At 34.9% G+C, this 27,754-nt stretch overlaps 1 protein-coding gene and 1 pseudogene across 2 annotated transcripts; both read left to right on the top strand.

The window, feature by feature from the left end:
• The first annotated feature begins 266 nt into the window (after window positions 1-266).
• Window positions 267-1,752, top strand: LOC143570198 (glucan endo-1,3-beta-glucosidase, acidic pseudogene; annotated as a pseudogene). The gene is made up of 2 exons (XR_013141885.1): window positions 267-340; window positions 575-1,752. The product of XR_013141885.1 is annotated as a glucan endo-1,3-beta-glucosidase, acidic pseudogene (transcript).
• Window positions 1,753-19,927: 18,175 nt separating this feature from the next.
• On the top strand, window positions 19,928-24,984 carry LOC143570214 (uncharacterized). Its single transcript, XM_077055920.1, has 6 exons — window positions 19,928-20,242; window positions 20,327-20,526; window positions 23,347-23,543; window positions 23,611-23,723; window positions 24,263-24,745; window positions 24,817-24,984. The coding sequence occupies exons 1-6, from the start codon at window positions 19,928-19,930 to the stop codon at window positions 24,982-24,984; spliced, it is 1,476 nt and encodes a 491-aa protein (XP_076912035.1).
• The last annotated feature ends 2,770 nt before the right edge of the window (window positions 24,985-27,754 follow it).

Here is a 27,754-nt window from a genome sequence, read left to right as displayed (position 1 = left end):
ATTTATAAAACAATATATCTCGTAGCATTAATCATTCCTACCGTATAGGATACGATCTTAAATCAACTCATCAAAACCAAATACTTTTCAACTATAAAATTGAGTCAAAGAACAATAAGACAACTTACAACTTTAGAGTTTAGAAGACTAGTTGTGTGGAAATTTTCCAAAACAAAATAAAATAAGTATTTTATTATTTTGTAGAAATTTAAGTTGACTCTTGGATTTTGTTCACTATATATATATGTTTATATCTCAAGAGAAATATGTCACAAAACCGAAGTTATGGCATCAAAGCTTCTACTATTCGGTCTACTTGTGAATCTTCTCATGCTCACAGGTATCTCTCTTTTAAGTCTCTTTTGTTTATAATGTAACACGAACAGATTCAATATCAGTCGTAAGCATAACAAATATCTTGAGTGCATACGTATTCAAGCGTGTCAGATTAGCCACTACATCATATTTTTACCCATTCAAAAATTAATATACATAACAAGTTTGTTATTGATTCTGAATGTATACATATATGATATATGTTTAATTAATATTATTTTCATTTGGTGCAAAACAGATGCAAATGTAGGGGTGTGCAATGGTCGTCTCGGTAACAATTTGCCAAATGAACAAGACACAGTAACCCTTTACTAAAACAATGGCATATCCAGGATGCGAATTTATGATCCAAATCAAGCCACACTTACCGCACTTCGTGGAACCAGTATCGAACTCATGGTCGATGTTCCTAACCACCGTCTTCAGTCTCTCAACGATCAAAATCAGGCAAATATATGGGTTAGAGACAACATCCAAAGTTGCCCGAATGTCAACTTCAAATACATCGTGGTTGGAAACGAAGTCGATCCAGATAATGAAAGTAGGCAATATATGAGTTTTGTACTCCCCGCCATGCGAAATGTCCATGGCGCCCTTAGAGCCGCTCGCCTAAATGACCGCATTAAGGTGTCAACCGCAACCTACACGGGTCTATTGAGAGACACCTATCCACCAAGCAGTGGTGCATTTAAAGTGCCAGGGTATATTCAGCCAATAATTAGATTTCTAGTAGATAACAAATTGCCAATGCTAGCCAATATCTACCCCTACTTTGGTTACCTTGGTGACCGTAATAGAAATCTCCAATATGCACTATTTACCGCACAAGGAAACGTAGTGACCGATCAAAATAACGGTTTACAATATTCCAATCTTTTTGATGCCATGTTAGACGCTCATTACGCGGCTCAAGCGCGTCTTGGAGGGGGGAGTTTGGATATTGTGGTGTCAGAGAGTGGATGGCCTTCAGCGGATGGTGAGGCTGCGAGTTTAGGGAATGCGGGAACTTACTATAAGAATTTGATCGAGCACGTTAAACGTGCACCGGGTACACCATTGAAGCCCAGAAAAGTTATCGAGACGTATTTGTTTGCGATGTTTGATGAGAACGGCAAACCTGGAGATCCAACGGAGAAATATTTCGGGATTTTCAACCCGGTTAGTAGAAACTTGAAGTATGATTTGAGGTTCGATTAAAAAGACTCAACATTTGGGAAAAGAGTGTGATAAGTTGTTACTTGATATTGATAAAAGGAAAAATAAGTGTTTGATTATGTATTAAATTGTTGACCACTTTTAATATGTACCAAATTATACACAATGGTTATCAAAAATCTCATAATATTTATAGTATTTACGATTTCTATCGAGTTTGAGCTTGAACTCGGCGTTTTTAAGCACTATATGACTTTTCGATTTTACACGTATTAGAGTTGTTTTTGTTGGGTTTAATGTGGAGGCTCGATTGTTTTGAGTCCGGTTCAAGAGAACAATGGAGCATAAAATTAGAGATCAAATGGATTGACCCGCTTTGTTTTAATTAAAGCTCATATTAGTTTTCTTGATGAATAAGTGGAAAACCATAATCTTGTATCTATATATATTTAGCCTTGTACTTGTAATTCCTCATCACGAGTGAGGCAGAAGGCAATAATAAAAGTATCCTGGTTGCAGCCCGTGGACGTAGGTCAGCCGACCGAACCACGTAAATCTCGCGTGTTCATCTTCGTTTATTATTTCTCTTGCAGATTATTTGTGTTTGTGTGTGTTGCAATACCCGAATCCCTAACAAGTGGTATCAAGAGCTTAGGTCCGTTACACACCAGTGAATACGATCGCCTTAGGGTTAGTCGCCGGCAGCCGTAGCCGTCAAACCCAGCCATCGATCTAGGTATTTTTTTTGTCAAGGTCAGTTTGTTGTGTTTGTGTTTATCAAGCAACAAGACCAGGAAAGGACAAAAGATGAGCACTTTAATTTTGGCTTTGGTGGTGCTTCTTTTCTGTTGGCTCGTCGTTCAACAAGGAAAAAAGAAAGCAAGCAAAGCTCTTTTTATACATATTCTCTTGTCTCATTCAACATAGAATAGTCAAAACACAATTTAAGCCTAGAAGCCACCAACAGTATTTGTAGTAATTCGACCAGAAACTAAAATCACAGCCATTAATTAACGAATATTGTTCAGTTGAAAGAAGGGTCAACGCTGCCGACCAGTTTTGTTCCATGTTTTGTTTGTTTAATTGAGTGGGCAAAAGTTCTTCTTTGAGGGGGCAGTTTAGCCCAGAATTATTTAGGTCGAGATCCTACTCTACAAAGTACGAGTCAAGAACGTTTAAATCAAGATCCTATTTTTCTCGTGAATAACCGTTGTTAATCAAAAGAAGCCTTAAAGAAACCAGTAACCAGTGTCAACTGCGTTTGTCAGGTTTTATCGTTTCAGTTTTCTGATTTACAGTTTGTTATTCCGTTGCGTTTAAATAGGTTGATTATTTAACAGAGTTCAGTAGAACAGCCGTTAAGTTCAGGTTCGTGCCATTGCTGTGTTTGTCTCTGTTTTTATCCAGGTTTTCGTTTAGTCATTGTCATGGCAGAAGACGGAAAGGTTTCGATACAAAAGTTTGACGGACAGAAATTTGGTTGGTGGAAGATGCAGATTGAGGCACTACTTTGTCAGAAAGACTTGGATGTAAAACCATAATCGTTGTCAAAAGCAGATTGGAAGAAGTCAGACAAGAAAGCTAGGGCTTGTATTACTTTTTCGTTATCGAAAGATGTGGCATTTAACGTCATGAAAGAAACCACAGCCCGTGGTATGGTGGAGGCACTATCCAACATGTATAAGAAGCCTTCGGCAACAAATAAGGTCTACCTTATCCGTGAGCTATGACAACCAGAATGAAAGAGGGTGGGTCAGTTACAACGCATATTAATAATCTTAATTCGAACCTCTCCTGCTTAGTGCCAGTCGACATTAAGTTTGATGATGACCTTCAAGGTCTTTTGTTATTATCTTCTTTGCCCGAAAATTGGTCGCAAACAGTGACTGTGGTTTGTAGTTCGTCTACAAAAATTACTTTTGATGGGATTCAGGATTTGATTCTTGGAGAAGATTCAAGACGCGGAAGTTCAGGTGAATCAGCATGCAATATATTAGTCACAAAAGGCAGAGGTAGGGGAAAACAATGGGCAGTGGGAGCAGGAAGAGGAGTTAATCTAGGACTTGTAAAGATATTGAATGTTGGGGTTGTACAGAGAAGGGACACTTCAGGAATCAGTGTCCGAATGATAAGAATGAAAATAAAGAAGTCAACACTGCAGAAGAATGCCCAGAGGATGAGTTTTTAGTTCTTAGCGTTGAGGATAATGTTGATTCCTGGGTCATGGATTCTGGTACTTCATTTCATGCTACCCACAGTAGTGAAGTATTGCAGAATTTGAAGGAAGGTGATTTTTGTAAGGTTAAACTGACAAACAATGATGTTCTTGATGTTACGAGCTTGGGTGACATGAATTTAGTTACTTCAGATGGTTCATGGACCTTGAAGGATTTCAGAGTGATTCCAAGCTTAAAGAAAAAGTTTATTTCTGTCGGGCAGTTGGATGAACAGGGATATGAGGTTAAATTTGGGAATGGGCAGTGGAAAGTTGTAAAGAGAAATCTTGTCATTGCTCGAGGAAGAAAGAGGGGTTCATTGTATATGGTTAGTTTATCGTCTGAGGGAGTGACCGACCCAGTTCAGAAGAAGACCAAAGTCCGGTTCATAGAGTCTAGTGGGCGGAAGAAGGTTTGTTTTGCAAGAGATAAATCCATAGCCACATGTCAGATTCAGGTTGAACGTGCTAGAAGAGGTTCAGAAAAACCAGTCAGAGATTTTCGTGGTAGTGAGCACTGGCAGTCAGTCAGTCAAAGCTTTGGCCAGAGTTACTAGATAGTGGGTTAAGAGAACCAGTATTTCAGCGGTTAAAGTCTCTCCAGAAGATTACCTGCTTAATATGGAGAGTGTTGTTTGTTCTCAAGGTATTCCAGGATTCGGCAATTCGTTTAAGTGGGAGCCGGTAGGGACAGAGAACGAGTCAATGGCAGTTGTAGCCATGACTGATGTGTTGGAGCTCGGGGGAGCTTCAACGGGCGTTCAGGTTAACGCATGAGAAAGCAGATGCAACCAGGAAGACGAGGAAGATTACAAAAGGTACAAGAAATCATCGGTATGCAGTTTGAAGATTATCAAGCCTCCAAGTGGGAGATTGTTGGGTTTAATGTGGAGGTTCGATTTTTTTGGGTCCGGTTCAAGATAACTATGGAGCAGAAAATTAGAGATCAAATGGTTGGCCCGCTTTGTTTTAATTAAAGCCCATATTAGTTTTCTTGGTGAATAAGTGGAAAACCCTAATCTGGTATCTATATATATTTAGCCTTGTACTTGTAATTCCTCATCACGAGTGAGGCAGAAGGCAATAATAAAAGTACCTTGGTTGCAGCCCGTGAACGTAGGTCAGCCGACCGAACCACGTAAATCTTGCGTGTTCATCTTCGTTTATTATTTCTCTTGCAGATTATTTGTGTTTGTGTGTGTGTGTTGCAATACCTGAATCCCTAACAGTTTTAGATGTGTATACGACCATATACAATGTTGCCATATAGATGGCGACGAGAACAAAACCATCTATACGGTGTTTATTTTTGACCGGACCAATTATTATCTTGGGTTATCACATTTAACAGGTTAAATTGTTTAACCCTTTAGTTAAACAAGTCGTGTTCATTTTGATTTGTTTAACTTAAAATTTTACCCTACGTACGTGTGTATATATATATATATCACCAATTTACTATGCATTTTTAACATATCAATTTCTAAATAACTTGGTTATAAACGAGTTACATCAAAGAGTTTAAAAGTCAGGTTTGTTTTAAGATGTGTCTCTTTGAAATCATTTTACATTTTTCAGTTGATCCCTATAAAAGTAGTTTCACTCTTCAATCTTCTATAAAGGTTCCGTTCACACGAGTAGAACCACTGGATAAAACTATTTAGTACGATGAATTCTTTACCAGTAAACATTGTAATCCATCGATATGGATGGGTTATATCGATTATCCGTAAGTGAATAAGCCTTCTGTTGAAAGTACACAATTTAATGTTGCAAACTTTGTATAAAATAGGATTCATCTAATCTGGTTGTTTTATGTGTGAGGGTTAAAATGAATTTTGTTAAGAAGATCAGGGACTAAAGTTGTGCATCAGTGGAAGTATTGGGTCAGAGTTGTGGATGCTGCGGAAACTCATGGACTGAAGGTATAATTCTTCAAAGCTTAAGGACTAATTCTTCCATACATGAGAAGTTTATTAAGCGTATATATGATGATCCAGAGAGCTGAGACTGAGCTTGTTCTTATTGTCTCTTGTTTGTTCATATGAGTCTTTTCCACCAATCGTCTTGTTCGGTTACTCTAGAAATTCATGGTTCGTTTTATTTTTGAGTATCTCTTAGTGAATGGTTTGTCAAACACCAATCAGATCCAATCAACACATATCCATATTAGGTTGATTAGAACTTGGATCTAGTTATATGATATGCTATTAATTAAGTAATTGTATGATGATAATAATATTAACGAAGTATTGAGTGAGAGAGTAAATTGACAGAGGTTCGAGGTATAGCTTAAACAATACTTAAATTAAACAAGGCAACCCGTAACGAATGGTCTCCATTTGTTAACATTACATAAGTTAAACGGAAGGTATAGTGAATCACTCATTCGCTATACCCCCATTCGTCAACATTCCATGACGAATGGATTACATAAATAACGAACTAAGGTACATTCGTTAAACATCCTTAATGAATGGACTGTACAAATAACGAATTGGCTCATTCGTTAAACATCCTGAACGAATGAGCCATAAATAATGAATATGAATATATTTCCATAAATACCCCTTAACATAATAATAAATTACAAACGATAAGTTACAAAGACCCAAGACGACAAAACCGTGTACTAACAAACACCCCCTTTTCTGTAGCAATCGAATACTTTAACTGCAAATCACCAGCTACATATCATGCACTAACATGGTTAAGTTGTAAAAGGTTGATTGTTTCATAGTTTATCTATATCTATACTACATTATAATACAAATATACAATATTTCACCTTCCTATACTCTCTCTCTATCAGGCGCCAATATTAATTACCCTAACCTCATCCTTCCAACTCCTGCTTCAGACAAACCATCTCTGCCGGCCACGCTTCCAACTCTGGCTTCAACAAACCCCTGCCGGTCATTTCAATCCACTTCAGTCCTTTCTTTTAATGTCTCTCCTTCTCTCTCCATACGGTACAACCTCAATCATCAATTTCTCAATCAATTTTTTCTTCAACAACCGACCAATTCCTCAATCAATTTCTTTTAATTGATGTCATGTAATATAATGCAATAAATACAGCAACACGAAATTCTTCATCACCAGACTCTACACAAGGTATGTTATCTCTTCCTTTGTATTATAATTCCCATGATTCTTGGTTATTCATATTCTCTTGATTTCATTATGCTTTGAAGCAAATTCACTTTTAAAGCGGCTTTAGTTGTGGTTTATTGGTGGATAATTAGGTTTAATTTTTTTAGGTCATTTCATTTGTATCTATACAAGAAATTTGATGTTTTGGATTGGGTCTCTATTGTATTTTCAACCTGCACATAGAACACCTGTAACAAAATTTTATTTGATTTAGATATCCAAACTGTAATTCATATGTGTAATATCAAGTACTTTGATACAAGTCATACTTGTAACTGTCCTTTTAACTCTTTGTTATATGTTTACACAAATTTCAGAAAAGACGACCTAAAATTCGAAATGATAATGTTAATTAATAATAGTAATAATAATCATAATATGTATATTGTAAAACTGGTTAAATTTTTGATTTTAGAATGAAATATCATTAGGTGTTGGTGCATAAAAGTTTTTTGGAATTGAATAACATTAGGTGTTAGATATATTAAGTTGTGCAAAAATTGTTGTGAAATCTAATTATGATGCATGATACTATGTTGGTGATGCGTTTTGGTTATGCCATGTTATTGTTATCATGTTTGTGCCCGTGTAAACTTACATGAAAAAAACGAGCATGCCCTTGTTCGTGTTCGATGAGATTATTACTAATTGTATGTTCAGTTTCTTGACTTTAAAAAAGACAAGGTGTCATAAGTCCATTTTAAAGAAAAAAAATTGAGTTTGATTTATTCAAGATGATGTGTGAATGTAAACTAGCCAAAATGTACATATAATTTGGTTCACATATGTTTAGCTTTTTAGCTTTTGAAAACTCACCTCTAGAATGCTAGAACTACACATGTCATATGTTTGACCTTTACTTTTGAAATGACAAACTTGTAGTTGCATAATATGTTTCAAGCAAAATATGAATTTATATAAATATTCTTCAATTTGATTTTTATTAATAAATGAACGCTTAGATTAGGTCACACATGTACAAATTATTAGCAATAATAATATCCCTCCAAAGAAATAATTCAAATTATTTTAAATCCACAATCTGTAACTTATGATCCTATTTTTGAATAGTTTTAAATAGGTTTATTCAGTCTTTAACGTAGCTGATTTGTAGCTTGTAACTGATTTCATTTTCTTGTATTTATACCCTTCTATTGTTAATATCAAAATTATATTTGGTTGATCTTTTCATACGGTATCAGCCAGACCTTCCTTTCTCCACTTCCATAATAATATCTCTGGCTAGTTCTAATTTTCTAGCCACCACAATACACCTACAAAATACCAACACAAAACAACAGTGACTCGTCTACCATCTCTTAACTTCCCCTCTCATCTTCCCACATACACGAGAACACATTCTGTTTTGCAGCCTACGCCCAAAACTCCCCAAAACGATGGCACAAAATAAACCCAACATCTGCTCGTCCTTTTTTAGGGAAGTGCTAATTTTGTTTCAAACAAGGACACTCCTTGACATCATGTTATGTATTCAAGAAACAATTTCCTCAAGTTACACTCCCACCATTTTCACGATATGGATCAATAAAACCACAAGCACACCTGATGGAAGCTTCAACAAGCTCACCTAAACCTACTAGAAAAACAAGAAATCCAAACCCAAAATATCTTTTTTATTCTCTTTCTCAACCTTTTCCAGAACCTACTACCATCACTCAAGCACTAAAACAACCTCAATGGCACAAAGCCATGGAAGACGAACATGATGCGCTTCTTCGTAATAATACTTAAGCTCTTGTTTCTCCAGTTTCGTGCCTAATATAATTGGTTGCAAATGGGTTTACCGCACCAAATTCAAACCTGATGGGTCTGTTAATCACCTTAAATCACGTCTAGTTGCAAAAGGTTTCAATCAACGTCCCGGTCTTAACTACAAAGAAACCTTTAGTCCGGTTGTTAAACCGGCTTCGCTCCGCCTTATCCTTGTCGTAGCCGCTTCCCATGATTGGTGCCTACACCAATTAGATATTAGTAATGCTTTTTTTACAAAGAGCACTCGCCCATCCCATCTACGTGTCCCAACCTCCCGGATTTGTTAATCCATCATTTCAAAATCACGTTTGCAAACTACATAAATCCATTTATGCTCTTCGACAAGCTTCTCGTTCTTGGTATGATGAACTCAAATCCTTTCTTCTCTTAAATAAATTCAAACCTACCACTTCTGACCCTTCTCTATTTATCAATCACTCATCTACTCATCTAGTCTATATTCTAGTCTATGTCGATGATATCATCATTACAAGTCCTAATTCTTTCCTCATAAACTTCTTCATCTCAACTCTTTCTAATCGTTTCTCCTTAAAGGATTTAGGCAATCTCTTTTTCTTTCTTGGTGTTGAAGTTATTCACCAATCTAATGGTTAATTTCTTTCCCAAACTAAATACATCCATGATATTCTCCATAAGGCCAACATGAGTGAATGTAAACCATCATCCACACCTATGTTAACTTCAGTTCGTTTAACCACCACCGATGGCACCCATCTACCTACACCTACTGATTACCGTTCATTTGTGGGGGCACTACAATAGTTGGCATTAGCCCGACCAGATGTTTCCTACACAGTCAACAAACTATCACAATATGTGCATAACCCTACCGACATGCATTTGGCTGCCCTCAAATGGTTACTACGATATCTACATGGTACAATCCACCATGGCCTTCTTATCCGACGTGACTCCCTACTACAGCTTCATGCCTTCGCGGACGCTGATTAGGGTGGTTACAAACAAGCTTATAAGAGTACCACAAGTTATATTGTTTATCTTGGATCAAACCCAGTAGCATGGAGATCAAAACGACTACCCACCTCAGCTCGTTCCTCCACCAAATCCGAATTTAGAGTTGTTGCATCAACAACAACAATCGAAGTTCAATGGATCATCAATCTATTGTATGAACTCGGCTTTAAATCCACGGTCACTCCTACCATTTATTGTGATAATCTAAGTGCTACTCATTACTAAACCCAGTGTTTCATTCACGAATGAAACATCTAGCAATGGACTTCCACTTTGTTCGTGAAAAAGTACAAGGAGGATCTATACAAGTTACCCACATCAAAGGTGCGGATGCTCTAACCAAGCCTCTACTAAAAGACCGCTACTGAAATCTTCTATCCAAGATTGGACTCATTTCAATACCGTCCATCTTGCGGGGGCATATTAGCAATAATAATATCCCTCAAAAGAAATAATTCAAATTATTTCAAATCTACAATCTGCAACTTATGATCATATTTTTGAATAGTTTTGAATAAGTTTATTTAGTCTTTAATGTAGCTAATTTATAGCTTGTACTTGATTTCAGTTTCTAGTATGTATACCCTTCTATTGTTAATATCAAAATTATCTTTGGTTGATCTTTTCATATAAATGAACTTAATTTACCCGAACATTTGCTCGAACAATTCCAAAACCCGAGTTACCCGAATGGTAAACGGGTAGGGTGTCGAGTAGAATTTGCAACAAAAACTCAAATAACCCCACCCGTTTAACCTAACCCGACCCAACTTATTTTACGTTGCTTCTAAATCATTAATATCATACCTGTTGGTGCCCATGCGCTTCTTTATGATGTGGTCTTTAACCTCACCCGACCCAAGTGTGACATTCGTCAATTTCGGGTCCTATTTGTATTCGTTTATCATGTAACACTACCCGTTTTGTAAACCGAAACCTTTGATATAATCAAAATGATGTATTTTATGTTACAATATTGTTTTATATTTGTCGAGTCTCGAAAACAACATTTTCGGTCCCTAAAATGCCTTAAAACGCTTTAAACCAACTCCAGGGACCAAAACTGCCATTTTACAAAGTTTGAAAAATCTGGCCGGCCATCCCATCGCGATACGCAATGGGTGAGGACCAAGCCCCGTCGCGTAGCGCAACGGGCATCAGATCAGGATGTTGTTTATGCTTTACACCTTATTATCCAATCCGAATTTTTATACATTAGACCTCATGCATAACCCTTTCAACCTTATCCTATTTATACACTCCCTAATGCTTCATTAATCCCTGCTCATACTTCATCTTCTCTATCAAATTCAAGGTTTTAAATGTTGTTTTCATTGTTCTTGGAAGTTTGACTTTCAAAAGTCAAACTGACCATAGTCTTTCATTTTAATCAACTTGTTAGCTCTTATTAATACTTGAAGATTGTTATACAACATATATATTATAAACACCCCTTGTTACCTTTGGTGGTCACTTCTCTGGTCTCGGTCGGTGGAGTTTCGGGCCTCGTAAGGCAAGGCTTCATGGAGGACTCACGTGGTCCTTGATATATTTATAATTACATAACTTGTTCATGCTTACTAACCATGCTTAACTTCTGCTCATTTTAGTTTGTATATCATATTTATTGAGTTCTATGGTTATGGGTTTGTATAGGCTAGCCTCGGTTTAACCGTAAATAGCTCCAAACCGTAAACCAAACTTTGTTTACTAGTTTTGTTAAATAATTATATAAACATGTTTTATGTTAGATTTAAGTTTCTAAAATCATTTTTATGAGTTCCATGGTTATGGGTTTGTAGAATCTAACCTCGGTTTTAACCCGAAACAAGATCCGAACCGAAAACCGAACTTTTGTTTAAAGACTTTATTGTTGACTCTTTGGTTGTAAAACTTAAGTATCATCATTTATAAATTATTATACAAGTTCTTTGATGTTTGGGCATGTGGCAACGATTCTTGATATTATTTCGAGATTGGAACCGAACCAAACTGAACTAAACCGATTTCACTTGCTTAAGACACACAAGTGTGTTTCTAGCTATCAAGATTTGTATATTTCTTTAAAAAAATATTTTATAAACTGATTTTAATTATTTTCTTAAAGAACTTGGAATGTTGAATTCAACTTGATCTTATAACAAAGTTTGGACCGACGAAACCAAACACTCGCTTAACGGACGTTGTTAGTTCTGAAACAATAGAACTACATAGTTGGTTAAGTCTTATTAAATTTTATTGAGTTATCTCATAACATTCATTATTTTGGAAAGTTGACTTTGGGTTTGACCAATTACCAAGACCCGAACCAACAACCCGAACACTCGTTAAAACCCATTTTAGTATCTATATTATAAAGGGACTTGCATTTTTGCATTTTTACCCACCTTATTACTTAACATAGGTTGAGTAAATAATAAGGGCTAGATACTTTAACCCAGTTTCGAGTAAACTTATATATTTAAGGACTATTATTATAATTTCTCAAACATTTACATTTTTAAACATTAAACTTTAAATTGTTTGCATTTTTTATCATTTATTTTTTTTGAAGACTTCCTAGACATCCTTTCTAATTCAAGACTTTCTTTCATATAGGCTTTGCTCGTTAAACCTCATCATTCTGGTTACTCGTCATTTTACCAATCAAGTTTATTACTTGAACGTGAGTACTTTCATCCCCCGTTTTCCATCTTTCATTTTGGGGGTGATATTGCATACCTATTCAAACTAAATGTTTTATACTTGAGTCTTAAACCACAAAATTTATTGTATACCTTACTTAAATAAATGCTCGATTTGGTGTTATATGCTTACATGCTTAAATGCTAATGTGTTTACCGCTTTTGGTTGGTTAATTCATAAATCCGAGTATATTTCGCATCCCCTTATAGAAATGTGTCGTTAATGTATTCTTATTAACGATATTATATAAATCCGAGTCTATTTGGCATCCCCTTATAGCATGATGTCGTTAATGTATTCTTATTAACGATTTCATTATCTAAATTGTTGCTATTATTTATTGTTTTGTATACAAGTTAATGAATTTCCTATTATATACTTATTGTTCAAAACTATGAAATTGTTCACCAACCTTTGTGTTGACAAATTCTATTTTATAAAATGTTACAGGTTTGACTTTAGGTTGATTCGAGAACTTGAAGGAAAACGTTGTCAAGACTATTAGGATGTTAGCAAAATGAACAATATATTATTTGATATGTTTGAATTAGGTTATTGTATGAACAAGTTATGTGACTTTTTATGATTTTATGAATTTAAATGAGTTGATTAAATATTGTCACTTTAATAGTGTCTTTTGTTCTTGGGCAATCCGTTACACCTCGGTATGTTCCGCCGCCTTTGATCGGGGTGTGACACCAAGTACTCCAACCACCCTATTATCCTTATCCGAACTCGTGTACCCAAATACCCTAAAACCTGGATGTTATGCATGCCAGTTAATGGGTATAATTTAATGCAAAAAAAATACGAATCAGCTCATCAGCTGAGCCGATTATCTAATTTTTTTTCTTAAACAACATATGTTTGGCTTAATTTATATATTTTAAAAATAACAATTGCATTAGGTGTTAGATATATTTTGTTGTGCAAAAATTGTTGTGCAGTCTAGATACGTGATACTATGTTGGTGATGTGTTTTGATTATGCCATGTTATTGTTATCATGACTTATGTTGTTAATTCTTAATATTTTATATAGTAATTCATGGTCTTTTTATTACAGCATGTCAACCTCAACATGTATGTCTGTACCAAGGCAGGTTTACCCCATTGTTTCCTTGAACCCGTATCAAGGAAACTGGACCATTCAAGTATGTCTCACGTCTAAAGGGCCCACGCATCACTACAACAATACACGAGGTGAAGGCTGCGTTTTTAGTGTCAAGGTTGATAGAACTTGCATCAACAATTTCTAAAATAAAAGGTAATGAACGTGAAACACTATGTGGCCCTCCTTGGTTAAAGATATGTTATCAAACGGGTCTTGTCATTTTTTTGTTGATATACATTATTTTCTCGTTGTTTTATGAAGTACATTTACAACAAACTAGTAATGCCCCTAACTTGTAAATAGCATTTTCGTTCATAAATTTTATGGTTTATCTTTGTTTTATTGTAATAATGTAATTGATGAGTTACATCTTGTTTGTTATCATTCAAGCAAACTTGTAATGCCAAGGTTGATAGAACTTGCATCAACAATTTATAAAATAAAAAGTAATGAACGTGAAACACTATGTAGCCCTCCTTGGTGTTTCGTTCACATACACAATCTGAACTGCTTATGGTGGTTTCGGTACCTAATCGTTGATCGACCCAAATTTGCTAAAGGTAAGTGACATTTTTTTCTATTTTTTTGTTTGTAACTATTGAAATGAGGTATGCAAATATATGATTTAAATAAATTACATATATTTATGTAAATGTTGTGCTTGATCTTTCGGGTTCAGTCACCCGATGTATGTGGTATTGCTTTTCAGAGGAATGACAACACATCGATTCAAGGTAATATAAGTTGTTTATTTGATTCGCAGAAACGTTGTTTAATGGTTTTGTAACTTTTGCTTTGTTTAATGTGTGACTTTGAGGTATCTTCTTGCTATTTAGAAAGCCAATCGGTCTATAACAAATGGAGAGGGTTGGGAAGCAATGAGACACGAGCTTTCACTTATTTACAATTAGTTATGTAAGTACTTTTTTTACAGCCATCTCCTAACTTCATAAGTTTGTCACAAATTTACTTTAAAATTAACTTGTATGCCAATTGTTTTCTTATCAAAGTTAGCTATTTGTCCATTATCATTATCAGTTTTCTGTAACATAGGTTTTTGTTGATATATAATTTGATTAATATATACTAACTAGTTTTTATCCGGCGCGTTGCGCCGGGGCAGTTGCAGGGCCGGCTCCGAAAATACGAAAAAATTTTTGGGCCAAATGCGAACTTTTTTTTTGGTCTTAAGTAAAATAAACATTTTGTTGGGTTTAAATAATTTAATTATAAATGGACTTATTTGATTATGATTTAAGTTTTGTAAAAAACTTTTGTATAAAAATAAGCTTAAAATTGTCTCAAATAAGACTATAACCCACAACATTTTGGTTAGATAACATACCCCATTATCATAAGACCAAGCTAGTGGTTATGTAATTGTGTTGAAACATTGATTATACACATTTTTTTTATAAAAATACACATAAATTTTTTTTGAAAAAAAAATTCGGGCCTGTGGCCGTTGACTACCCTGCCATGCCTCAAAGACGGCCCTGGGCAGTTGGGATATGTTTATATACCTGTCCCATCCTGTCGCGTTTTGAAATGCGGATTTGGTTGGTATGGGTTAGGTTCGTTAAGATAGTGACACTAAATTAAAAAAAATGTGTACGTTAACACAGAAACAGTAGCGACGTTCATATAACTAAAAATTAACATGTTAAAAAGTTCGGTCGGTATTGATCACGTTCGTAACGATACCAGAATTAAAAACAAAAAATAAACTTGTCAAATTAACATATAAAAAATAAAAATATTTATAATGATGTTTGTTTGGTCAATAAAACCCGGATGTGGGTAAAATCCAAGCGTCATGATGGCGAGTCTACACTAATTCGGTTAGTATCGGTTGCATTTGTTAATTACAGTATAAACAATTTTGCTAAAATCCAATCGTTAAAACCTAAAAATGATAAATTCGTCAAATTAACATATAAAAAAAATATTTAAAATGACTTTATTCGGTTGGTAAAACCGGAGCGTTGCGGGCCCGGTGTTGCAACAGTGAGTTGGTAAAAGTTGGGCATTGGTAAACACAAACGTTGTCAGTCTCAGACGTTGCAGCGGTAAGTCGATGTACATTCAGTTGGTTTTGATTACTTTCGTTACGTAAAAAAAGTCAATAAAACCCGAGCGTTATCGGTCCCGGACGTTATAGCAGCAAGTCGTCGCAAATTTGGTCAACTTCGTTAACGTTTGTTAAGATATCATAACTAAAATAGTAATTAAAAAAAATAGATGTTGTCAATGTTGTGGTGCCGCTTGGACCAATAAAAGGTCTAGCGGCACCAAACTTTCAAATTATTATATAGTAATTATATATGGTTGAATCACTTTTACATAATGTACATACCACTTCTTTTATCCACTTCATACTCTTCATGTTAATGTACAAAATACACAACTCTATTTCCAGCTTTTCCATTGTTTGATTGTATGATGATTTACATATCTGTATCCTTCATCAATAATATATAATAATGATATATGGTTGAGTCACTTTAACTTTATGTACATGTCATTGTTAGTGAAAGCGACTTATGTGTTGTGCATGATTAAAAGAATTACATCCATGGACATGTAACCTTCTAACCCCCTCGGTTCCTTTCTATGCTTCGCCCTTGAATGTGGTTTTGTTTGTCTAAACGTTTTTCTTTTCTTTATTTTTGATGTTTCAGTTTCTGGCTTTCACGAGTTCATTTCAGCGTCTTCATCAGCCGGATCAAAGGTATAATTTTGCAACTAACCATTTTGCCTGTGTGTTGTAAGTTTTTTATGTGTGCATCGAGGATGTTTTATGTTTTGGGGGTCATATGTAATGTGTGTTACAACTTTTTGGTTTGAAAAGAAGTTCATATAGGATTTTGAGTTATCTTTAACGCAACCATTTATATGGGTGTGTATTTTATGTTATACATGTGTGCATTGAATATGTGTTATGGTCCAAGGATAATATAATATAAATTCATTGTTCAAGTTATACACCCATTAGATATGATGTCCAACATCATGTAATATACAATATAAATATGCCTCGCATTTGCTCATGACTAATTTGGACTAACAATCTGGCCTGTTTGACCTTCTGATGTCAACATCACCAAATATCCCAACCTGGCCCGCTTTCAGAATTCTAGTTTCATAAATTATATATAAAAAAAAGACTTTTAAACCAAAAATATTGCAAGCTGGTCCGATTTTAAAATTCTTTTAATAATCATAATCTCCTAAAGTCATTTGGTGATATTGTAATTAATGATTAACTGGTGTTAATTTATTGCATTGATGGATAAGGTGTTTCATTGTAAAATAGGAGTAACCAATGTATATTTGTTGGTTTGGTTTTTATGTTGTACATTATGTAGGGGTGAGCAAGATAAGGGTCGGACCCTTGAAACCCGGTTACCGACTCGCAAAACCCTTAATTAGACCCGAATATATAATATGGGTCGGGTAAAGGGTATTTAAAATTCCCCTTAAAGAGTAAAAGGGTTTCAAGAGTCCGACCCTTTTTCAAACCCTTTACCAGTTTACTAGTTTCTAAATACATATATATGAGATTCGCGATTATCTGAAATTTAGGAGAGATATATTTCATACAAGGTTCATCCGAAATTTCCCAATTACTAAGAAAAAAAATAAATTGTCATACTACAGATTGGAAACATATATATGGGAATCACTGAATTGTTCTCTACATGAAATTTGTAAATGTGAATATTTCAGTTTAAATGGATGATTAACTTTCAAAATTAAACTTTACTACGTTATTAAATGAAAGTATAATTATTCTATGATTCATATATTAAAGTCATATATAGCAACTAGTAAATGCAGAAAAAAAAGATGTGATTACTGCCTTAAAGGGTAAAGGGTTGGACCCTTAAAACCTTTATTTATACCCGACCCTTTTATTGTTTAGAGGGTAGGGTCTATGGTCCACGTTTCTTCCTAAAAGGGTAAAGGGTCCGGGTAGGATATTAGGTAAAAGGGTAGGGTCTTACCCTTTGAACAGCCATTATGATCGCTTTTTAGGCGATACCAAAATAGAACCAACCTTAACTTAGGGTCTAGGTACCTCAAAACCAAACCAAACTGAATTCGATTCAGTTTGGTTTTGGATTTCGACGGAATAAATTAATTTCTTTTTAAGTTTGTTATCATCATTTGTAATTGGCTTGCGCCGAATATAATTGGCATAAAATTGTAATTGAATTGAGCTTAATAGCAGAATTTAAAGAACTGTTCTTTTCCGACTTGCACCGAACTCACATTTTATGAAAAAAAAAACATAAGCTTGATTACATCTCGAAAATAAACCGAACCCCAATTAATTTGTTTCCATCCTGCCCAGTTTTAATATTTTTTTATGTCGGTATTTGACTGTAACCCGGTGTTTCCAGCTGACTGTAACTCGTTTTTAAAATTTTAGCTCAAAACTGAACCAAAACCCTAAATGCTTTATTTGTCACTTTTTGTTATTTTGCGTGTTTAGTGATTATTATTTGTAAAACATTCGTGTTCTTAATTTTGTATGACATTGTTGAAAGTAGGCCTACTGACGGTACATTGGTTGACCATAAAAGTCAAAGAACAGAGCCGAACGCATATGAGGTAATTTATATATTTCTTAATTCTTGTAACTAAATTGTTGGTTCTGCTTTAACTCCCGTGCAAAAACATACCGAAGTGTATATTTTATATTTTTCTTGTAACAAAATCACAAACAAAACATTTTTTTAAACTAAAATGTTTAATGTGTACCCAGGTGCCATCTCATGTATTGATGGGTAATGTTCCTTTATTAAACAAACAAGCCAACGCAAACATGTTTTTTAGTTGTTCATTTAACTAATCGAACGAACACAAAAACACATTTTGTTTGTTCTATGTGCCATGGCGGTTCGTTTAAAATTTAATACATACCTTAGTTATATATATGAAGAGCAAGTATAGGTAGCATAAAAAAGACGGTTTGAAGAAGATATAAAATGTGAACGAGATGAAGAAACACGGTTGTGTGAAAAAATAGCCAAAAATATTATTTTCGGCACCTGAAACGACTTTTTTGATGAGACTCATTTGAGAAGACATGAGCGGTGGGGCCTGAAAGAGACTGTGCTGCTAAGGAAACCATTATAGAATTAGTTGACATGTTTAGGGCTGGCCGATTACCATGTAGTTTAGTTGAACGCTAATATAGTAATGTCATAGTCATGGGATGATCGTTATGAGTGTAATTAGAGACATATATGTAGTAATTTCATACTCATTGTTGACCTACCTTTTTATATAATTTCAAAATCTTAAAGTTTTAATAAAAATATTTAGTGTGATTTTTATGTTGATTACTATATTTAGTTACAATTTTTTTATTAAAGGTTTACTTCATGGAGACGAGTTAGTAAGGACTGGGTGGCTTATATACAAAGAGCTTTACAAAGTGTTATTTTTTGTCAAAGATTTTTAAAAATGATTGATGGATTAGCAATAATATCAATGAAGGATGATATTTGAAGCAAAACAGCCTAAGAAATTTGATCCAACAATTTGTACCAGGGAATTATAGCTAAAAAATTGTTAACGTATTATGCAAAAGGAGCAACATGCAACTTTCATTTAATATTATTTGAAACGTCGTAGAGTTATGTTTTGCTCAAAGTTTACTCATTAGATAAAACTCTAATTAGAATAGTTTCGTTTCTCAACTTTATAGTCATGTATTCATTTAGACGACTCACAAGTCTAATCAAGTCTGACAACTGTAACCCGAGCTCATACACAACACATACTCATTGCATCCCGCTGCAACGCGGGGGCACAACACTAGTATAGTTTGGTTTTTTTATTCCTTGTTTAATATTGAGATTGATGAATTTTTGACACATTCAATGGACTCTTTACCCACGCTTGGTTTATTTGTTGTCCTTCACTAATTGATTACCAACTGAAACCCATTGTCGGGAAAACTTTTTTATTTGTAGCGTATTATTTTATGTGTTAATCAATATCTTTCATACTTCATAGTATTAAATAGGGCCGTTTACGAGGTTTCGGGTGCCCGTGATAGGTACTAACAAAAAACCCTTATATAATAAATGATTTTTTCAGAAAATTTAATAAAAAAATATGATACAATAAAGAAAACCAGAGTTATTATAGCAATAAACAGAGAGGAACTACATCAACCAATTATAGGGCTGGTTTATCCATCTTTTACGCTGATGGATATACACCAGTGCCCCCCCCCCCCCCCTTTTCTGGCCGTGTGTTACCTGAGGGTAGTGAGCATTCTCAGTAACGTCACACGAATGATGGCTTGATTTTTTACCTTCCAATGTCAAATCTTTTTTTGTTTAAAAAAACCTATTTAATATCTATATTAAATACATTAACCAATTTCAAACTCATTTCAACATATTTTAACCATTCTACTCTTCTACAAATTTTTAACTTATTTCAACCAATTTTAAACCCGTTTCAACATAACCCAAAATGGATCCTAACTTTACCCCAAAGGTAAAGCAAGGTGTGGTTTTAACTTTTGACGAATGGCTCAAGTATAACGAATACCTCCAACGCCAAGCCATTTCTAGTCAAACCCTTCATACCAATGACGATGTTCAAGAGGTGGTGCCGGAAACCAACCCGAACCCGCGAAAAATAAGAATTCGAAAAGGCGGGGCCCTAAAGAAACCTAACCTGAAACCGTTGAACCTCCGGTTCAAGAAAAGGTTAACATGTGGAATTCTATCGAAGAAATCGCCTTGGCAAGAGCTTGGGTTAGCGAAAGCGAGAATGCGTCAAAGGGTATTGTTTACAATTTTATAATTTTTTAAAGAATCTCAATTGTTAAATTTGTTTACATCTTACATTTCATTTATATGTTATTAGGTAATGCTCAAACGGGACCGGGTTTTTGGAAGGCAATCACGCTCAAATATCATGAAATTTTACAAGTCGCGACGTATCGGAGACATGGTTCCATACGGAAAATGGAGGGAGGTGAATAAAAAGGTAGGATGGTTTAACAATCTCTACATCAACGCCAAGGATAATCCAACGAGCGGTAGTAATGACGCCGATATTTACAAGTTGGCAAACGATCGATATGTTGCCAAACATAAGCATTTATTTCCCTACCAGAAGTTTGAAAAATTATTCGACATTGTTTGAAGTGGTATTCGATGCCGAAAGATGTTGAGTCATTGAAGTGGACAAAAACGTCCGAAAGTGGAGACTTAGCGCGGGTGGTTCGGATGCCTGTTGTAATCAAAATCTTAATATAGATTTTAGCGATGACGGTCGGCTGAACCGGAACGTCCGAATGGGAGGGATTAGGCAAAGGTAAAGGGAAAAAGAGTTGGATCGTCTTCAACCGATGACCTAAAGTTGAATTTTATAAAGGATGAATTTACAAGTTTTAAAGAGTTGCAAATTGAGAAGATGAAAATGAGGCAAAAAATAAGCGAAGAGACGGTCGAGATAGAATGGGAAAAACTTCGTTTAATGAAGGCCGAGCGGAAAGATTTCGAGCTCTTAACGCGAGATCTTAGCTATCTTCTAGAACAAAAGCTCGAGTTGGCGTTGACATTGAAACAAAAAATTGGTCAAAAATATAACTTAACTTTCTAGTTTTTTAGTTTTGTATTTTTAGTTATTTATGTTTACTTTTTATTATTTTTTTCTAGTGTTTTAGTTCATGGTTTGTATTTTTTTTAAATTAATGTAATCGTTTTCACTTTTTTAATTCAGGCATTTTAATTAATTTTATTAAATATTATAATTTTAAATATATATTTTAAATATTAAAATAATATTAAATAAAAAAGAAAAATAGGAAATGGAGAATGATAAAGAATGGGGTTAAGGGTATATACCCCTAGGTTGAAGGGTGTTGAAAAGTGATGTTGAATAATGGGAGGAAAGCTGACGAGGCACATGCGTGACGAATTAGGAGAATAGTGTTAAGGGTGTATACCCCTTCCGTATGTTTAGTATGTGGTAATGGAATAAATGAGAGAATAAAATGAACGTAGTAATGGATGGATAAAAGAATGAAATAGATCATTTACAATTTCATTATTATGTTTGATTATCATGTAAGAATGGAATGATTAATCACTTTATTATTACTATTATTAATAATAATAAAATAAAAATATATACAAGAATAAATAATATTAAAAATAATACAAATATTCATAATAACTAATTTTTAGGATCCTCGTGTTGTAACGAGATCGTTAAACCGAATAAAATAATCGTAACAATATTGAATCACGTATGTGCATTGTGAAATGTTAACTTGTCAAATTTAAAAAATAATATTGATAATGTAGTAATAGTTAATATAATAATAGTTGTATTATAATATACAAAAAAAATAATGAATAATTATATAATAATAATAATAATAATAATAATATAATAGCTATAATTGAAATAATAATAACAATAATAATAATAATAGTTTTATTATAATTATATAATAGTAATAATGATTGTTGACTCTTTTGACTATTTCATTTCTTAGGAATGAAAAAAAACACTCATACCTTAAAGAATGAAAATCCTAAAAATAGGAGTTTCATTTCTTATGGAATAATCCATTTCATTTATGCACGGTCAGGGGCGGATGTACGGTGAAAACGGGAGTTTTAAAATAATAGTGTATTTATATATAGATAATAATAAAGGAACCACCTTATAAATTAGAAAGAAACCACCATGTAAACATTCGAAGCGCTTGTCCAGCTGGTAACATGTTGGTTTTGTAACCCGGAGGTCGCGGGTCTGATTCCGGTTTTTGTAACCTTTTTTTACTAACTTACCCTAACATCAGTTAGGGTTTTATAACAAACACAAGTACACAACCAGTCCACAAAACGCAGCGCCTCTCCAGACTCTCCGCCCCAGCCCCTGACCCACTTCAGCCCCAAACTGCTGGCAGCCTCACTCCCGCACTCCGTCAGCCACTCGTCCCCGTCACTCCGACCATCGCAGAACGCCGTCCCCGTCTTCTGTTAGCCACTCAGCCTGTCATCCGTCCCAGTCCTCCTGCCGCTACCTACTCTTACTCGAATCCTTTTATCCTCCCACTTTGAAGGTAAGTTTACGTTCATAATTTATTGTTAAATGTTAATTGTTCTTAATTATTAATGCTAACTACTTAAGTGTTAAATTTAGTTTTAGCTTGTTAGATTGTTGATTTTAATTTGTTAGTTTTTTTTAGTTTCTTAGTTTAAATTTGTTAGTTTGTAATTGTTAATTTGTAGGTATTATGGATATCAAGAGATATTTTCAAAGTGATCCATCGAGCCTTGGATCATCATCTTCAAGTAGTAAACAGTTAAAAATAAATTTGGATGATCTACCATGGGATCCTTCCCAAGGAAACCAATTTCATGTTATCACCCAAGTCAAAAAGATGAAATTAGACGGGCATATCTACTTAGAGGTCCATGTCAACCAACCGGGCATGATTGTCCTCTAACAAATTATACTGGTAACTTAAGTCGCTTTAATGAGGAATGGTACACTAGTGAATTTGGAAATTGGTTGGAATATTGTGTCAAAGCGGATAAAGTGTATTGTTTGCATTGCTACTTGTTTAAGGAAATTGAACAAAATGATGCATTTCTAAGTCAATGATTGCGATGTTGGAATAGGTGTCGGGAGAAATTTAGCAATCACGTTGGTAAATACAATAGTTTTCACAACAATGCACGTAAAAAGGGGAAAGACTTACTTAACCAAGCTCAGTTTATATATGTGGCCATTGATAAAGGAACATATATACATAAAAAAACAATATAGAGTCCGATTACATGCTTCGGCTAGACTCACCAAAGCATTGTTGAATGGTTCGTTAGCTTTTTGTGGCATGATGAGTATGAAGAATCTCTTTACAGGGGAAATTTTATCGAGTTCTTAAAAGTGTTTGGAGAACTAAGTGAAGAAATTGGTAAGGTTATATTAGGTAATGCTCCTGGGAATAATCAAATGACGTCTCCATCAATCAAAAAAGAAGTTTGTAATTGTTTTGCAGAAGAAGTATTAAAGAAGATATTTGAAGAACTTGATGATGATGTCTTTTCCATATTAGTTGGTGAATCGAGATATATTTCTAAAAAGTAACAAATGGCCTTTGATTTTAAGATATGTTGATAAATTAGGATTTGTGAAGGAGAGATTTATTGGTCTTGTTCATGTTATGGAAACAACCGCGTTATCTCTTAAAGTTGCAATTAATGAATTATTTGCTCACCACAATTTGAGTATTGGTAGGGTAAGAGGCCAAGGATATGACGGTGCAAGCAACATGTCCGGATGAGTTTAATGGTTTGAAAGCTTTAATTTTGAAAGAAAATTCTTCAGCATATTATGTTCATTGTTTTTCTTTCCAACTTCAACTTGTTGTTGTGGGCCTTGCAACCAAACATTATGAGATTTACAAAATTTATAAAGAATTGTCAAATTTAGTAAATGTTGTTGGTGGATCTTGTAAAATAATAGATTTGTTAAGAAAGTCAAAGAGAAAGTTTGGGATTGAATTCGGAAGTTGAAACCGGGAGTGGAAAGAATCAAGATTTTTCACTTGCAAGAGCTGGGGATACACGTTGGAGTTCTCATGAAAAACAATTCTCCGTTTGCTTACTTTATATCCTAGTGTTATTGACGTGCTTGAATATATAGAAAAATCGGGAGAGTTTTCAAATCACCAAAGTGAAGCACGCGGGCTTCAAGAATTCATGAAAACTTTTAGTTTTGTATTTTATTTACATTTGATGAAATACATCTTGGGTGTTACTAACACATTGTGTCAAGCACTTCAAAGAAAAAGATCAAGATAAGTTGAATGCAGTTAAGTTAACTGATGAAGGCCTAAAAAGTTATCACCTTGAAGGTTTTGACTTACTTTTGGAAGATGTCACATCCTTTTGTGAAAAATTTGATATTGAAGTGGTTGATATGGAAGCCGAGTATGTTGACCCGAGATATCGAAGAAAGAAGACCGGTATCACCAATCATCACTATTATGTGGTTAATAATTTCAACACGGTTATCGATATGTATATTGAAGAGCTTGGAAACCGCTTTAATGAGGTAACCACTATATTGCTTACTAATATGAGTTCTTTGAGCCCGTATTGTAATTTTAGTGCCTTTAGTAAAGTAAACTTGCTAAACTTGGCCGAGATGTATCCATGTGATTTTGATTTTGATGAAAAGGAGAAACTTGTATATGAACTTGGCCACTACATTACTAACGTGAAAGAAGATAAGCGGTTTGCCAACTTGAGTGGCTTGGTGATCTTGCTAAAACGATGGTGAAAACAAGATTACACATTGATTATCCGTTGATATATTATTTAATAAAGTTATCATTAGTTTTGTCGGTTGCAACGACAAGTGTTGAAAGATGTTTTTATTCAATGAAGAATGTGAAAACGGATTTGCGTAATAGGATGAGTGATGAATACATGAACGATTCTGCATTTGTTACATTGAAAGAGAATTCCTCCAACAAGTTTCGGTTGAAGAAGTAATGCAACGATTTCAAAAAATGAAGACTAGTAGAGAACAACTATAAGTATTTTTTTAATTCGTAAAGACTATTGTATTGATATTATGTGTTTTTTAATTTCTAATGACGGTGTCTCTTTTATTATTTTATCGTATTTTTATTATGTAATGAACTTTTCCCGAACTATCGAACCGACCCGAACCTCAAACCTCTCAAAATAGATGGATTCAAAGTTTATTGAGTATTTTCAATAATTAACAATATGCCAAGACCATACATAAATACATAAATGAATAAAATAAATAAGGAAGTAAGCCTCATTGAGTGGCAACATTCATGGATGTCAAAGTAATATGCATGGCAAGCAAATCATGATATATATGGAGAATATGTGGTTGATATCAATTCCAATACTCCACCTCAAGTTGGAGCGGGTAGATTTTTAACGCCCAACTTGTCAACCAGAAATCGGAGTTGTTGAGTCCCTAATCCTTTCGTGAAAAGATCGGCGATTTGTAAGTAGGTTGCAATTTTAAGCGGATCAACTTCTTGTGACTCGAATCTTTCCCGAACAAAATAACAATCCATCTCTACATGTTTGGTTCTTTCATGAAAGACTGGGTTATTTGCAATATGACGAGCTGCTTGGTTGTCACAAAACAAAGGGGTTGGTTTTGTAGAGGAAATATCCAACTCGGTTAGTAGCCATCGAACCCAAAGTACTTCACTAACTGTGGATGCCATGGATCGGTATTCTGCTTCAGCGGATGAACGGGATACGACTGATTGTTTCTTTGTCTTCCAAGAGATGGGGGCTCCACCTAGAAGAAGTAGATATCATGTTCGAGATTTTCTGGTGTAAGGGCACCCTAACCAATCAGAATCGCAATACGCGGTAAGAGTACAGCCACCTGCACGTGGGAAAAGAACACCTTGTCCCGGTGTACTTTTTAAGTGTCGAAGAACTCTATGAACCGCGTCCATGTGAGGTTGTCTCGGGTCCACAACAAACTGACTCAAGACATTAACAGAGTAAGTTATATCCGGTCTTGTGGCTTGCAAATATAGCAACCTCCCAACTATTCGACGGTATTGCCCGGCATCTACCTTTGGTTCATTTTCGGCTTTGTCTAGTTTCATATTCTGTTCGATAGGAAAGGGACTTGGTCTACAACCTTGTAAACCATAATCTTCTAGGATATCAAGAATATACTTTCTTTGACTTAGAACTAAACCCTCTGAGGTCCGGGCTACTTCAATCCCCAAAAAGTACTTGAGATTGCCAAGGTCTTTTATGCTAAAGCTTTTATCGAGTTCTTCCTTTGTTTCTTGCATTTTGGTTGTCTCGTTCCCTACCAAAACGACATCATCGACATAAATAAGGGCTGCAATGAAACATTTTTCTTGTTTTCGGATGAAAAGAGAATGGTCAGCTTTAGACTGTTTGAAGCCGAGATCGAGCAATGCATTAGTGAATTTTTTATACCAATTACGCGATGCTTATTTCAACCCGTACAAGGATTTTCATAGCCTACAAACTCTGGTTTCTCCTTCTTTAGAAAACCCTTGAGGAATCTTCATATATACTTCTTCCTTTAGATCCCCGTGTAGAAACGCATTGACATTAAGTTGGTGGATGGCCCAATTTTTCTTAACTGCTATAGCTAAAAGAGCTCTCACAGTGACAAGCTTCGCTACAGGGGCAAAAGTATCATGGTAATCCACTCCTTCCATTTGTGTAAATCCCTTTGCAACTAATCGTGCATTATATCTTTCGACCTCTCCATTGGGCTTGTATTTTACTTTGTATACCCACTTGGAGTCAATGGCTCGTTTTCCTTTCGGGAGTTCTTCTAAAGTCCACGTGCCATTCTGTTCTAGAGCCTGTATTTCATTCTTCATGGCTTCCTTCCATTTAGTATTTTTGACAGCCTGATAAAAATGTTTTGGCTCATCGATCGAGTCGATGGCAGCTAAAAACGCTTTATGAGTTTCAGAAAAATGTCTATATGAAACAAAATTAGCCAAGGGATGTACCGTCGAGGAGCCTTGATTTGGTGAGGCTTGTGCATGGTCAACCGATGGGGGAAGTTGGACAAAATAATCGTTGAAACGTTTCGGTTGTGATCGACTTCTTTTTTCTTGCAATGGTTCGATGTTTGGGCATTGTGGTTCATTTTGGACCTGATGATCTTGATTCATTGCGTCTGAATATGAACTTGGGCATTCTTGTTCATGGACTGGGCCTTCATTACTAGCAGTTGGGCTCAATTCATTCTGGTCACTTAGGCTTTCTATTTGTCTTCATTATTTTCACTTTGACTCAATGTGGCATTTGGCCTTTCATTTTCAAACGAGACCTCAATATCACCAGTCTCAACTTTGTTTTCAATTTCATCATAGAGAGGCATATCATGTGGTTCAAATAACTTACTAGTTTCAGAAGAAAATTGGTCAAAAGGAAATTTGTCCTCATGAAACCTTACGTCTCTGGAGACTATTATTTTCTTATTTTCAAGATAAAAAATTTTATACCCTTTGGTCCCTTGTGAATAACCCAAAAAAACCCCAGGTCTCCCTCTTGCTTCAAACTTGTCCCCTTTGGTCTCAGTGCTTCTATAGTAGACTAAGCACCCAAAAAATCTCATGAAATCATAATCCGGTTTTCGTTTAAAAATTATTTCATATGGTGTTTTGTTTCTAATTACCATTGAAGGTAATCAGTTGATAATGTAGGAAGCCGTCAAAACGCATTCACCCCAAAATCTTTTAGGCAAATTGGCTTCAAATCT

This window comes from Bidens hawaiensis, unplaced genomic scaffold (genome assembly GCF_021521415.1).
Source record: "Bidens hawaiensis isolate Kalapana, Puna unplaced genomic scaffold, B.hawaiensis_p1.1 tig00024848_1, whole genome shotgun sequence".
Lineage (NCBI taxonomy): Eukaryota > Viridiplantae > Streptophyta > Magnoliopsida > Asterales > Asteraceae > Bidens > Bidens hawaiensis.
Note: the sequence above shows the minus strand (reverse complement) of the source record. Positions and strands in the feature narration are given on the sequence as shown.

Coding starts and splice junctions, on each gene's coding strand:
- LOC143570214 (XM_077055920.1), top strand. CDS start 19,928: ATGGATCCTAACTTTACCCCAAAGGTAAAGCAAGGTGTGGTTTTAACT. Junction 20,243..20,326: donor AAGCGAGAATGCGTCAAAGG/GTATTGTTTACA, acceptor ATATGTTATTAG/GTAATGCTCAAACGGGACCG. Junction 23,544..23,610: donor TGTCTTTTCCATATTAGTTG/GTGAATCGAGAT, acceptor TTGATAAATTAG/GATTTGTGAAGGAGAGATTT.